Consider the following 14,433-nt stretch of genomic DNA (forward strand, 5'->3'; position numbering starts at 1 on the left):
GGATGTTCGCAAACTTCATACCATTGAAAAGCATTTTAAAACACTTACATAACGAATATAAACATGCCTATCAAATTATGCATATTTCTTATTTTTTTTATAATTAACTAAAAGGATAATTTTAGAAATATCTCATTGTTAGTGATATAGGTCACTTATTAGTGGGACAAAATTTAAAATCAAATAGGTCACTAAATATTTGGACGGAGGGAGTATGAGTCTTGTTATTAGGAGGGAAAGACATTTTGGCCCTGGTCATGCCCCATAGAGACCGGCCTTATGATACAAAATACGCATTTATATTCTTAAGCAAACCATGAGAGCTACATAATAATGCTATATATTGACCTAACTATTACTGATTTTGCAAGAGAGTTTTAAGGGGCAAGAAGTATCATTGGAAGTTCCATTGGTGCTAGAGGATTAATAGAGGAAGGGGCAGTAGCTGCTTTTGAATGGGCCTATGATCTTCTAATCAAAGCAGATTTTTGCGGAGCTACAACAGCACAGCAGTTTACACTTTACAAGGCAGTGAAGAAGGGAATTTCAGTAATCTTTCTTGTGAATTAGGAAGTCTTATTTCGGGTCCTGGGAGGAAATCGCAGCAAGCTTCTAGATTAGCTTTTATTATTGGTAGTAAATCTGGCGATCCTCAAGTTTGGAGCTCTTTCTCTTTATATCTAGTTACAACTCTCCTTTGGCTCCTATAGCTAGTCCAAACATGTTTGAGTTTGAGGCTAGGGGCTAAAAGCCTTTGTTTGTGTTAGTAAGGTTTTTCTAAAGCCCTTTTGCAACAAATAACATCCATGGATTACTGTACGATAGATGGAAGGTGGCTTTTAACTGAATTAGTACTTAATAGTACAGTTAAGTACAATGGAAACTGATAATACAGATGAAAATAGTTTCAAGAGCTCACAAATGGAAAAAGATAATCATACACACAAACAAAGTCACGAAGTAGCTCTTTTTCTGAGCGAACGGAATCATTCACCGCCAAGCTTCAATTCGTTCTGTCCTTGAATTTAAACGGCTAACTATGCTAGCACCCCGCGATTTCTCTACAAGTTCTGCTATCTTGACCACTGGCTGACTGTTAACAGCCTTTCTGGGTCCCTTACGCTGATTCACATTACTCGACTGACCAGTCTTATTTCTACATGTTTTCTCCTGGGTACGAGCCTTTCGTACATTGCTGCTCGTTTCTTGTGGTTTACTTGTTAGGGTACTTTCAGCTTGAGTTGGAGGAGGTTTGCATGCCGAATTTTCACAGAAAGACCCATTATCAGCCTTCTCAGCTGAAGTTTGTAAACAATCAACTCCACAATCAATAGGTTCTTGCGGACTCTCTAAACCAGGTTCATTGGCAGTGAACATGTGCTCTGTCTCTTCATTCTGCTCGGGTTCCATAAACGGCAATGGAGACCCATGGCGATCATTCTCGCCTGGTGGCTCAAGGCTGGAACCAGGAGCTGACTGTATTAATGAATCTTCTCTTTCTCTAAGCACTTTCATGATTAATGCCTTGAGGAAATTCATAACTTGTACCGCATACATCAACGCAGTTAAAGGATCCGACATCTGAAATGAAAACATTCCGCTAAGAAGAGGAAACATGCTCCCTTAATCAACCTATTGGTATAGTTTCTGAATACATCTATATGTTACCTGAGTCATATTTGGTGCAAATACGGTCGCAACATTGCGGGCATTCATCTTGTTATGATGTTCCTCTTGGACGACATCAGCCATCAGGTTGATGGCCCAGTCCAGCAAAGAGGCTTCTGTAGGTGGCAGGAGTTTCGTAAGTTCGGTGTATTCCTCTTCTGATTGGCACTGCATAACCTGCTCAGGCTGGAGAGGGTCCAAAATCCCTGTAGGCAGTTCTCTAAACCAAGCCTATAATAAGGTAAACACTTTATAAGTAAACATCATTTCCAGACCATGTGCTAGTAAAAGGCTCAAATTGTAGACCACCAGAAACCGTTCAAGACCAATATATATGCAGTCATAACTGTATTTAGATCCTTGCCTGAATAGCGACATCATACACAAATCAGAGGTTTCTGTGTAGCTCTTGGTATTTTCATTTTCAATCATTTGATAACTAAATGAATTCAAATCACAGAAGTGTGAGTTCGGTAGCAGCCTGTACCAATGATCAGACATTTGGAGCAACAGAATCCAACCTACCCCGCCTAACATTAATATTAACCGGGTTCATAACGTAAACTACATTGCACCTCCCTTATGTTCCACCCACCATTATGCAGTACTCTACGAGCATGCAAAATATATATTGTTATTTTATGAGAAAAACCAGTACTTGCCTACGTACATATTCAAGACGAGGAAAAAAAATCATATAAATAAAAGAGTTCAGGGTTCATGACCAAATTGAAACGAGTACCTTTATAAGTCCTGCCAAACAGTGCACGTCAATATCATTTGGCACAACTCCCCTGTTTAACTGGTCTCTGACGTACTCCTCTTGACTGTTTTCTGCGGTTATTCTGAATATGCCTTCTGCCTGTTCACATAAGTTTTTAATGACTTAACTAATCAAGATTTTAAATGAGAAAATCTAAAAGCCATGTCACAACCCATGAGGCAAATTTATTGAAGGAAAGAAAAAGGAGAAACATGAGGGGATAGTAATTACCTGTAATCCCCCCTGTGAATACAAGTGTCTCTGCATCAACAGGAGTATTGTTGGTACACTGTTCCCTCTAGAGTCGTATGAACATTGCATTGATTCTGCTGATACTCCAAAAACACTTGCACTGCAAACAAAGAACATCTGAGTTAAGCATCTCACCACACACTTCCAAGATAGAGAAGTACGAGCAAAGAGATACATTGCTCCAAATGTAAAGCAGATTAAAACTTAGTGAAAGCTAAAGCTTTGCCTTCTACGACATGTCCCATGTTTAGATACATCTCTAAGCAAGTATTCCTGCTCAACTTGCCCATCACCCAAGCTTCAAAGTGAGTTGATATAGTTCTCATCATAAAACGACAAACAAACGCATCCATTTTCCCCCAACAACTATATATCCTCAAGGAAATGGTATATTCATCCATCCATAGTACTTCCATTTATATTCGAATAGAGAGGGAATATCCAGTAGAAACTTGTTGATCAAACCAGAATCATGAATGAAAAAACAGACATAAAAGGTAAAAGATATGAGTCCCAAAGGCAACAGATACATCATGCATTCAAGAACAATAACTTTAACCACCATTGCAATTGTTTCAAATCCAAAATCTATAGTAGTCTTCTCGAATTTCTAGTGGCAGGCAAGAATTACAACGGCCTACACCCCCAAACCCCAAAACAACCAATTATCCCCAAACTAAACTCCACTGATTCAAGAACTGAAAAAATCATCAGTCTGATTTCACACAATTACTACAACTCGAGGATGAATTACTCCCAGCACATACCATAGAATAGAATCATATACGAAATGACATTTCTAAAGCAGTAGCAGAAAGGATTTATGAGAAATAGAAATGTTGAAGCAACCAAAAAAAACTGACCTTGCACTAGGAGCCCTTCTAGGTACTTCAGGTTCAAACTCAACAGGCAAGCCAAGAAACCCATTAAAGCGATCAAAAGTGACATGAGCGACATGACGGACATTAGTTGGCCATCCAATCTCCATTGAAGAACAAAGTTGATCTTTCCTATCCGTTTCTGTTCTACAAGCAACCAGATATTTTCTAAAAGCAGTTACTAGCAAAGCTAATAAGGATAACTGATCTTCTTCTTCTTCTCTTTGTTCATCACCACAGCTCTCTCTTCTTCTGTTTTTCACTTGTTCTTCTTCTTCTTCTTCAAAATCCAAATCACTTTCACTTACAGGAGAAGAAGAAGGAGAAGTAGAGTGATTAATAAGAGAATGGTGGTGGGACTGATTTTGCAATGACCCATGAGATGGAGAGTGGAGAACTTCTGTCATAGCTGAACCACCACTACTCAAAAAAAGGGTTCAAGAAATCAAAGGGTTTTTTTTTTTTTTGGAAATTTAGAGATGGGGTTTGATTGGAATTGAGTAGAGTTGGATTGAAGATTGGATTTTGCAGTGGTGGGTATTCTGCATCATTAGCTATATTTTTATGATTTTTCAGTTCTCTTCTCTACTCTCTCTCTCTCTCTCTCTCTCCCCTCTTTGCTTTTCATCTCCTGAAGCAATGGGAAACACCACACCACTGAGAGAGAGAATTAATTAAGGTCTGAACTGAAATAATTAATAATTTTAAAAAGAAAACTGTGATTAATAATACAGAGGAGTAGATGTTCAAACTTTATTGCATTGAAGAAAAAAAGAAAAAGCTATTCAGCATTCATTTCCGTTGATGCAATTCTAGCTGTTGATTTCAAATCCTTTCATTTGAGTGGTCCAAGATTGTTTGTTCATTAATAATTTTGAGATCTTAAGATCAAAATCTAATGGCTAGTAAAAACTTTTCTGTCAATCTAGTAATAAAAAAAAAAAAAAAAAATCGATGTCCATGATTTGAATTCAGAATTTGCTTTTGTGAATACCATACTAATTTTTATTTTTCAGTGGAATCGTAATAACATTTAGAATTTGTAACACATTTAGGATTTGTGTGCATTTAATTAGAACTAAAAAAAAAAGCTTATCCCAAAATTGAGTAGATTATAAAAAGTATATAGGTTACTCTAAAATCTAATTCAGTTATGTTAGGTATGAGGTATTGAGAGCTATAATTATACAATACTACTATATGGTATCTGTGAATGGTTATGGCAACCCTACCCACCATACCACACACACTATGACACTACTCTACAAAAACAGGTAACCCATAATAACAATCTAATAATACAAACAAAATATCAACACCACTAATGATTTTACTAAGTAGGTTTTACATTTGAGTACGAGGAGCTAATGTCTTTGAAAATGCCAACAAACATTTCTTCCACATTAGAGGAGGAGCTCAGGAGCGTGTGTTCGTTTGTTTTGTTATACGTAATTACTTACTTGGATTCTCTCTGTCTCATGAGAATCTACTTCTACTGGTAATAAATTAGAATAGTTATCTCTCTCCTCTCCCATGGACAAAAGAAAGAAGGTGAAAGCTGCCATCTTTTTCTTCTTTTGGAGATAATTTGCCTGCTAAAGCAACAGAAATAATCTCGATAATCGGGAGTGGATTTCAAATTCAAAATTAACTTGGCGGGGATTTGAAGTCTCCTTCATTCTCTCTCTAGAACCCCAAAAACAAGGAAGAAGAGAAATCGGCAGTACGTCTTTTTTTGAATCAACTTTCCCCAAAAATTAGCCTTCACTTCGTGGTACTGTTCGTCGAGGATTAAAGCATGTTTATCATTATCTATCAAAGGATGTGCTGCTATATCCTCTAATGGTGTTACTGGTACAATCTTGACGTTTATAATGCCTAAAAAGCTACAGAGAATCATAACCAAAGGAAAAGATAAATCTTTTTCCAAGAACTAGGTTGAGATAACAAAGGTCTTTACATCAGAGAATAAGAATACTAGACCAGATTAACTTCCGTTAGAAATACAGAAAATCTCTAGTTTCATTACATCAGCCGTTCAGCATTCCAACCTCTACAGCACAATTCATTCACAAAAGTCCTAGTAGATATATAATCCAAAGAACATACTCCCATAGATAAAAGGGACAAACAGGACTAGTATCCAACTGTAACTACTGCTGTGCTTTACTAACAGGCTCCAACGCTTCAATCATAACCACGCTGTTTCCTCTGACTACCTGTTCCATAAAACAATATATCAAGGACATCTTCAGTTGCAAACTCAAAATATATAACAAAAATCTATCCAAGTAAGAGTCGAGATACCCACCACCATGCCTATGTCGTTTTTGTCACTTCCATTCATCTCAACAGTGTTATCGACCACGAGATTCATGAACTGGTCAAAGCCACGAAGAGTCCCAACCACAACACGGTTAGCATTTAGCTTGACTGCAAAACAAATTCATGGGGTAAGTATAGTGGTTTTCATATTTTTGTTCTGCAATATTAATTAACAACCACAACCATCATTACACACTAAAGCATATAAGAAACGCAATCCAAACTTATAGTCGGTGCTTATAACTGACTCCTATAACAACTATAACACTTAAAAACAATGGGAGACTTGCAAAACGATGGACAGCCATGGGCTGCCAGAAACTATGTGCTTACTTTGTGTTATTGGGTATAACAAGTTATGCTATGCTATTGTAACCATAAAAAGTTGCCGAGATAGTATTGGGTAGAGCACATTTTCATGCTATGCTGTGTTATGTTTACAGTGGAAAGCATCAAATCCCATGAAATCCAAACCATCAGGCAAATGCAGAACTAAGTGGTCAGCGTCCACCTTAATAGCCTAATGATGACTGTAAAGTCAGGATATGAGTAAGCATTGCTGTAGATATACGAAAGAACCTAGGCGACTAAAAATACGCCAACACATTATCATCTACTTGGGGTCTTCACAAAAAATTCAACTAGTTGGAGCTGTCTTATCTTGATTTGATCATGAGAAGAAAAAAAAAAAGTTAAAGCACATACAAAAGTTGCACAGGTTAACGTATTCATGCAATCTAAGAGACCAAGGAGAAATGTATTCATGCAATCTAAGACACCAAGGAGAAGTGCCATATGCTTCCCAAACAGAAAAATGTTAACAATAGAACTGACATATGCTTATGTGAATGATCGCAAAATTTAAGGAAAACCCATATTTATGATTAACCTAGATCCCCAACACAATAATCACTAATACAACGAGAAACATACATTAATGGGACATCTAGGCTGTGAACGCACAGCAGAGCATCCAAAGATTGGACTTTAACTTGACTGAAATCCAAGGGGAAATGAGATAATGGCAATAATGGTTAGCATTTCACAGTCTAGATGCCCTATTCAACCAGCAAGGATTTCTCGGGAGAAGAAGTTGTGGCTTAGTGACCAGGAACATGAGAAGTGGTCACGGATCTCACTGAGAACCGCGATTTGCACTCCTTGGGAGAATCGTGATGGGAGCGCGCTCCTAAACTGAGAGAGAGGTTTCACTCGTTTAGTGTATACTCACATCTTCAAATCCTCATATCTTTATATAATAAGTGGGTATATTCTCATATATCTTTATCTACTAAGTGTATATATTCTCAAATCTTTGTATCTTTATCTACTGATTGAGCTAATTGTGCATATTCTCATATCTATATCTAGGTATGTTATATGTATCATCACCTTATATACGTTATATGTTTATCCAGTTACTGTGCTGGACCCGCTTTCCACATCAGCTTCCTATACAATTACATTTTACCACTACCCAGGAAATTCCAAGCAGCAACCTCTGTAAATATAGGTGTATAGTTACTTAAGTGTGCGATCAGCAACACTCTTTTCAACTCTATTACATAATCACAGTTTAAAACTCACAATTTCCAGGTTATTTTAGGTTTTTGTTTTATTTCTGGATTAAAAATTTAGAAACATAATAGTTTAATTTACACTCCCAATACGTTCGTCGGATTTGATTTTTAAGACATTTTACGATTCGCGTTCGCGTTCCCGTTTCCGATTTCGTTCCCGACCACGCTCCCGCTCCTGGCTACTAAGAGTTGTGGTGTTTCTCAATGGGTAAAGCATGTTCTTTGCGATAGAAAACTGATATTACTAATAAACTCTAGCTCAAAAATTTGAACCAAACCCTTCCACGACGAATGATGTTAATGCAAGTGATTCAGCCACTACGTTTTATTACTTGAAATCTTGAACATTACTGTTCTCTTGTGACAGTATAACTATAAGCCCATACTTCCCAGAAAACTAGTGTTTTTGCATATGCATCCGGTGCATCTTGATGCTTCCCTCATGGTAGACACATTTTAATAGCCACCAACAAAACCAATATTCTAAATCATGACCTCTAAAAACACTGCAGACAGCTTGTAACAAATGCAAATACACATCTGACCAACTTATTATTTATAAGTATCACCACCATCATCAATGTGATTATCAAAGAGTTGTTTCTACTTTAACATGATCATGATTCACTCAGTCGCGACCCTAATCTTGTCAATATTCAAAATAAGACTAGTTCAGATAACTCAAAACTAAAGGGCATAAAACCAAAAAGAAAAATACCGGTAAGAAGAACTAATCAAACGATTGTCTAAATCATGTCAAAAAAACTTAAAAAATAAACGCATAACTAATAATCTACCCCAAAAACAAAATAATCGCTAGTAACGAGAAATAATCAGGCAGAAACTAATAATACAGTGAATCAGAAACGATAAACTTACTTTGAAGCTGCTTGTCCATGTATCTGATACCAGCAAACAGAAGAAACAGAAAAATAAAACCCAAATTAAAACCCTAGAAATCATATAAAGAGAGAGAGGTAAAGGGAAGAACATAGAGTGCGTGAGAGACTTACTTCTTCAAATCTGGAGGCTGACCGGATCTACTCATTGTGATAGAGAGAGGAGAAGACGAGTTGAGAGGAACGACTTCGATTTCGAAACCCTGAGTTTATCTGATAAAGATAAACAGAGACGAAGAGGAACTGAGGAACAGAAAGGCGGAGGAGAAAATTAAGGTTTTGTTTTAAACAGAAGTTAATAGTAAAATACCATACTGCCCTTAATCACTTGGAGCAATTCCAAACTGAGTATTAGCAGTGGGGAGAGTGCTTTTCGAGTCACAATATGCCGGCCGGATCAGTTGGAGTCGTCCGGCCCAATGTGAGCTACAACTGATCCGCCAACTGTCATGTTTTCTACGGGACACTTTTTCTCCTTATAAATATTCAATCCGTCTAAAAATACGATTCACGTAAAAATTCAACTTTTTTTCGAATTTTTTACGCTATTCTTTCTCTTAAAATGTCTTACGAGGCAATTTATTTTTTGTGTGAAGCAAAATTTGAGGCTGATGTAAATAACATATATGGTAATTTTAAAAAATCGAAAAATGATAAAAAGGAAAGATTGGTACAAGTTTTAAAAGTTAATCAAGGAAAATATTTCGTTAAAAAGAAAATAAAAGCTCCGGTTTTGAAAGTTACCAACCGAAGTTTCAAAACAAAGGAGAAACAGTTCAAGAACGCATTGAATGGAAGTTATGTCAATGAAAAAAACCAAAGATTGTATTGGATTATTATTAATGTAATTATTTAAGTTCTTATTATCGTCTAAGTTTATATCTTGTAAAATAAGTGGCACTAATATTAATTAATAAAAATATCTAGACCTTAAATAGACTTTAATTTTATATTAAGTGATTGGAGATACATTTACATATATAGTAATTGATTTCATAACGACAATAATAACATGAAACTACACCAAATTTAAAGACATTAACTTTATAGAGTTCATAGCATTCAAAATGTTTAAATTCTCTTTCATTTTCTTCAGTAAATTTGGTTTGAGCGATGGTTTTCTGAAAAACAGAAACGACAAACTAGTTAAGATATTATGATGCAATTGTTCAGTGAGGACAAAGGTATTAAGATATATACTCACCAGTTCTTCGTTGGACAATCCAGAATTACGACGGTGAACCATCCATAAAACTTCTGTATAATATTTGTCATCATTAGTGATGAATGGAAATCTTAATTCTAGGATATTGTTGTTTTTTATATATTCATTTCATAATGCCACAAACCTTTGCAACACTCTTTCCCAAAATGGTCATTGTTCATTTTTCTCGTTATATGATGTATCCAACATCGAACAAGAGTAACATCTTCTTCCATGGTAAAGACAGGGAGGGCATTTCATGTGAGGTGCAGATGTGATTAAGATGGACCATATTTATGAATGTTGAAACAACCTTCGTAAAGAAAATATTTATCGTGAGTTTCCTCCCAGTTATCCATAGATGTTTGGATCCCTTCAGCTTCAGTTACACCGATGAATTTTTCTTGATCAATTTCCCTTACCTGATCAAATAATGACGTCACAGCCCGATTAATTGAATGATAACGAATACACAAACCACGAGCATCTCAGTTTCCGGGGTTTCCCATTTCTGAGACAAACATTGTGAAATTTTTTGCCAAAAAGATGCATCTGACATGTCTTGGTCGCGTATAATATTTCTACAGTATGAAAAACATGGGATTTGCATATGGCTAAAATAAAATGAAAAACATAGGATTTCCTATTCTCTAGTAAATTTAGGACCACGAATTCAAGAAGAAATTTTTTGAAATTTTTGTGTACAGATGTTTAAAATAAAATATTAAGATAGAAAATGTGTGGTTTTGGAGTTGTGACCGTAAGATATTTATAGGGAGTGGAATTAAGAGTCGTCCATTGATACTACTAGCCGTTGTCGGCTCAACCAAGGTCGATCATCTTATTATGAGACGAGGTAAAGGGGTTTATTGTAACGGTCACATTTATCCTTATATATATATATATATATCATACAGTGCAACCAGCATTTTCCAAACCCAACCGAAAACGTTCTTCATCCAACACAATGTTTTCTAAAAGCAAAGGAAAACAAATACTATGTGTGGAAGCAAAAGAGGTTTGTCCATTATGTTTCATGGATGACCATAGTCTGATGCAATGCCCTTGGACGTATTCTAAGTGTCCAAAATTTGGTTGTTCATCTAACAGAATGGTGGTTGACACAACCAGAAAATCTCAGGTATTTGTAATGTCAAAATCATAACGATTGTGAAGAACCACGAATGTTAGCTAGTGTTATGAAGGAGGAAAAAGATGAAAATGTAGCAGCATCTTGGAGAAAATTGAAGCTTCATGTCAGGTTGAAGAAGCCAGAACCCGACCACTTCAGAGAAGTAAGGTTACAAAAAAAAATGATTAGTGAATGCTCAGGCCCTGGTTGCAAATTTTATATGCATTTGTACAGTTCTACAGAAGAAGTCACATATGGAAAATGTTAGAGCATTGCTCGAGCTTGTTGTCAAATTCAGTTGTCAAAAATATATCTTGATTTCTAGTCTACAATTAGTTAAGTCTTGGATTAGGATAGAAGTGTAGTTGATAAATGGACATCACGGTAGTTATCATTGCGTTATACTGTTTGGGGGAGAAGATGAACCTGAGCTTTTGGATAACCTCTTCAACAAAAGTTAAGTGAAGACTGAACCACCTATTTCTCAAGTTATATTTATCTATAATACGTTGTCGCATAACTAATTAGACTATTGTAAGCATATCAAGAATTTCGAGTCAAGTTTATCTTGGTAATTAGTTCTCGAAATATAGAACTGCTGAAAATTTGGATACGTGACAATATGCATCCTAGTTTCACAAACTGGGAAAACAGTTATAGGTCGGAGCCGTAGTATATGTACCCAGCACGCGTATCGACGTATATAATTTGACAGCGACTTAGTGGTACGCATACTCGGTATCCATACCACAAAAAGTATGTGAAGTCATGAACCTGGAATGGTACGCACACTTAGTATTCATACCAAAAAAAAAAAATTAGTTCTGAAAGCGGTGTGGTATCCATACCCGGTACACAAACATAAAAAGTTATGTATGCTCCGGAACTTATATTTTTCTTTAGGGTACACATACCTGGTACATGTACCATGACAAATATTTCACGAACAAGGTTGAAGTACACGTACCTGGTACACCTACTTACCCTGTCGAATATTTTCAGATGCACATAAAATTATTTATGTGGGATAATTAGCATTCAAATAAATCTCTAATAACATTATATAAACACGGTTGATCACATTATAACCTATGGTTGTGATTTAAGCTTAAAGTCTTAAGTGTTAATGAAAATGATTAAGCTTATGTTCAACCGGCTAGCTTAGGCTGACCATTCATGAACAATATCTTTGTACACGATTCAGTTACGGTTCATCCTAACCAGAGTTGTATCTTGATATTTCAATTACATTTCAAAGATTCATCTAACGGTTGATATTGTTTGCTTGGTTCCAAAGCTATCTTAACTTAAACCTAAAGCAACCTATGCTTTGAAAGTCTATAAAAGGGGAACCTCAAGCAACTAGGATCTTTGAATCCCGACAGTACTTTTGTGTGTACTAGTTGTAAACTAGAGTCGCCCTCTTCGAAATCTGGACGAAGATTATCACATTCAAGTGACTTTTTACTTAGGTCATTCACACGATCGTTGAGCATCGAATTGTTAATGTTATTCCAAGAATAAAGACCTGAGTAAACTCTTGTCAATTTCTTATTTTCTCGACAGAGATGCGTTAGAAAAGGAGTGACGGAAGAATTCATCAACTTTTCCACCAGTTTCAACAACTTAACATACTCTCAGATCTCCTCATCAATATCTGATTAGGTCTGCAACGGAAAATTCGATCTGAGTTTAACTCGCTCAGGGTTTAGATAGCCAACTCATTATACACGTTTAAGTACGGTAACCCATATCCAAATATAAGTATATTTCATTTGTGTTGAAAAAGCGGCGGTCTAACAACCACACCCAATATTTCGTTTGGGAATCTGAATAGACAAACTCCAATATACTTTCAAGAGAATCAACTAGACAGTTAGACTCAATCTATAAAAAGTATATCAAAGAGTTTTATATCTCTATCTCTTGATTCAATCCGCAATCAGAAAATAGGGATTTGCGAGCCCGATTGAATATAATAGGATTAACTTGGATGGTACCAAAGACCAATGTTCAAGTATCAATCAATTCACTCAACAACCCTAAGGCCGGATACAAGAACTGATTGATCTTAACGTATAACCTGTGATATTTCTATTATATAAATAAAATATAATGCGGAAAATAAATAATACAGACACCAGAATTTTGTTAACGAGGAAACCGCAAATGCAGAAAAACCCCGGGACCTAGACCAGAATAAACACACACACTAATTATAAGCTGTTACACCAATTTCCTACTACCTATTCGGACTAGATGTAATACCTTCTTCAACACTTATAGAACTCCTAGCAGAATACCGATTCTCTTTAGAAATTCTTCACACAAATCTTCTAGCAGAACCCGAGGCTCTCTTTAGAAGATACCACAACACGATTGATATGATTCGATATTTTGTTTGCACAAAACACCGGTTTGATTTCCCTTTAGATATGAATCAAGGTTTTGGAAATCTTGTGTTTATCTTGATAAAAACAATTACTAGGTAAAAGTAATACCAAAACAAACTTGTAGATTAGGGATTATTATACTTTTCAAAAATAAGAAGAGAAACCTAATAACTTTACAACTAGAATAAATCTAGAGATATCTTGTTTAAAACTTCTCAAGGATTTTACGAGATGCCTCAATAGAAGTTTTTCTTTCTAGTCTCTGATTTCGACTAACAAGTATTGGTATACGATCGGAAACTGAAATCTATCAAAACCTAGGGTTTATGATCAACAACTCTTGAATGGTTTTATATCAGAAGAGAAAACCTTGGAATAGACAAGAGGTGAAAAACCTAGATTACAAGTTGTATGATCAATCACGAAGATTAAAACCAACTTGGCTTTGTGATCCTCAATACAAAGACTTTTATCTCACTCTTGTTCACGAAGAACAAAAGACATGGAAACAACCTGCAAAGCTTACACCAATTTTCCAAAGGGGATGAAAACTGTGTAAACTCACGAACCCTTTATTTATAGTGAAAAGTTAGCTTGAAAACAAAGCTAGGATTTTGACTATTTTCCAGTTTCAAGGATCTCCTAATTATGGGAGTCTTTCCTAAGTTACAAATATTATGCATAAATAATTAATTAAATAATTAAATAGAAAATATTTATTTATGTGAATAAATCACATTCTAACTTAGGCAGAAATTAAAAGTTATCTCAAACACTTTAATATGGTAATCAAATATGTTTGGAACACTAGCCATCTTGCATAGACAAGGAAACAACACCAACTTGACCAAAAATAACTTTTAGTCACGAATTGGGCCCAAGTCCATGAACTACTACAAACAGCCCATGGATTGTTTCCTACTAACGAACTTTAATAAATCACTCATAACTTCATCGTTATAACTCGGAATTGAGTGATTCTTGGCTCGTTGGATTCATAAGCTCATTCACTGTAACATGAGATTCTTTACAAGAATAAAATTTATTGTCTCCAAGGTCATGAATCAAATAATCTCAAGTACATATACATAAATGTACATTTACCGTCATCGGGATTGTTCCATAGAGTGAGCATATATCTTGATAGATTAGAAAGATAGAATTGAACAAGAATCCAAATGAAATCAATCATATACCTTTGTTGATGAAGTACTTGTTGATTTCTTCTTGTAGTCTCCAATCTCCATCCTTTAAGGATAACTTCGATTCAACTTCTTAGACCTAATCTAGTCTGAAACTATCTTTAGTATGCTAAATCAAGAATGCATTTTGGAAACTA

General features: G+C 35.7%; 2 protein-coding genes across 2 annotated transcripts; both read right to left on the reverse strand.

Annotated features, from left to right (window-relative positions):
- Positions 1-822: 822 nt before the first annotated feature.
- LOC113321217 (rho GTPase-activating protein 5-like) lies at positions 823-4,295 on the reverse strand. The gene is made up of 5 exons (XM_026569094.1): positions 3,547-4,295; positions 2,663-2,783; positions 2,411-2,530; positions 1,669-1,899; positions 823-1,581 (listed from the first exon to the last, which is right to left on the reverse strand). The coding sequence occupies exons 1-5, from the start codon at positions 3,966-3,968 to the stop codon at positions 991-993; spliced, it is 1,485 nt and encodes a 494-aa protein (XP_026424879.1). The 5' UTR covers positions 3,969-4,295; the 3' UTR covers positions 823-990.
- A 1,165-nt stretch (positions 4,296-5,460) lies between these two features.
- LOC113321218 (probable small nuclear ribonucleoprotein G) lies at positions 5,461-8,634 on the reverse strand. Its single transcript, XM_026569095.1, has 4 exons — positions 8,480-8,634; positions 8,346-8,368; positions 5,873-5,994; positions 5,461-5,780 (listed from the first exon to the last, which is right to left on the reverse strand). The coding sequence occupies exons 1-4, from the start codon at positions 8,512-8,514 to the stop codon at positions 5,715-5,717; spliced, it is 246 nt and encodes an 81-aa protein (XP_026424880.1). The 5' UTR covers positions 8,515-8,634; the 3' UTR covers positions 5,461-5,714.
- Positions 8,635-14,433: the final 5,799 nt, after the last annotated feature.

The sequence above is a fragment of the Papaver somniferum genome, chromosome 11 (genome assembly GCF_003573695.1).
Source record: "Papaver somniferum cultivar HN1 chromosome 11, ASM357369v1, whole genome shotgun sequence".
Classification (NCBI taxonomy): domain Eukaryota; kingdom Viridiplantae; phylum Streptophyta; class Magnoliopsida; order Ranunculales; family Papaveraceae; genus Papaver; species Papaver somniferum.

Excerpts from the sequence above, each read along its gene's own strand:
- LOC113321218 (XM_026569095.1), bottom strand. The coding sequence starts at position 8,514 with ATGAGTAGATCCGGTCAGCCTCCAGATTTGAAGAA. Across the intron at positions 5,995-8,345 it reads CATGGACAAGCAGCTTCAAA|TCAAGCTAAATGCTAACCGT; the intron begins GTAAGTTTATCG and ends TTTGTTTTGCAG. Across the intron at positions 5,781-5,872 it reads AAAACGACATAGGCATGGTG|GTAGTCAGAGGAAACAGCGT; the intron begins GTGGGTATCTCG and ends TTTATGGAACAG.
- LOC113321217 (XM_026569094.1), bottom strand. The coding sequence starts at position 3,968 with ATGACAGAAGTTCTCCACTCTCCATCTCATGGGTCATTGCAAAATCAG. Across the intron at positions 2,784-3,546 it reads AGAAGGGCTCCTAGTGCAAG|TGCAAGTGTTTTTGGAGTAT; the intron begins GTCAGTTTTTTT and ends CTTTGTTTGCAG. Across the intron at positions 2,531-2,662 it reads ATTCACAGGGGGGATTACAG|GCAGAAGGCATATTCAGAAT; the intron begins GTAATTACTATC and ends TTATGTGAACAG.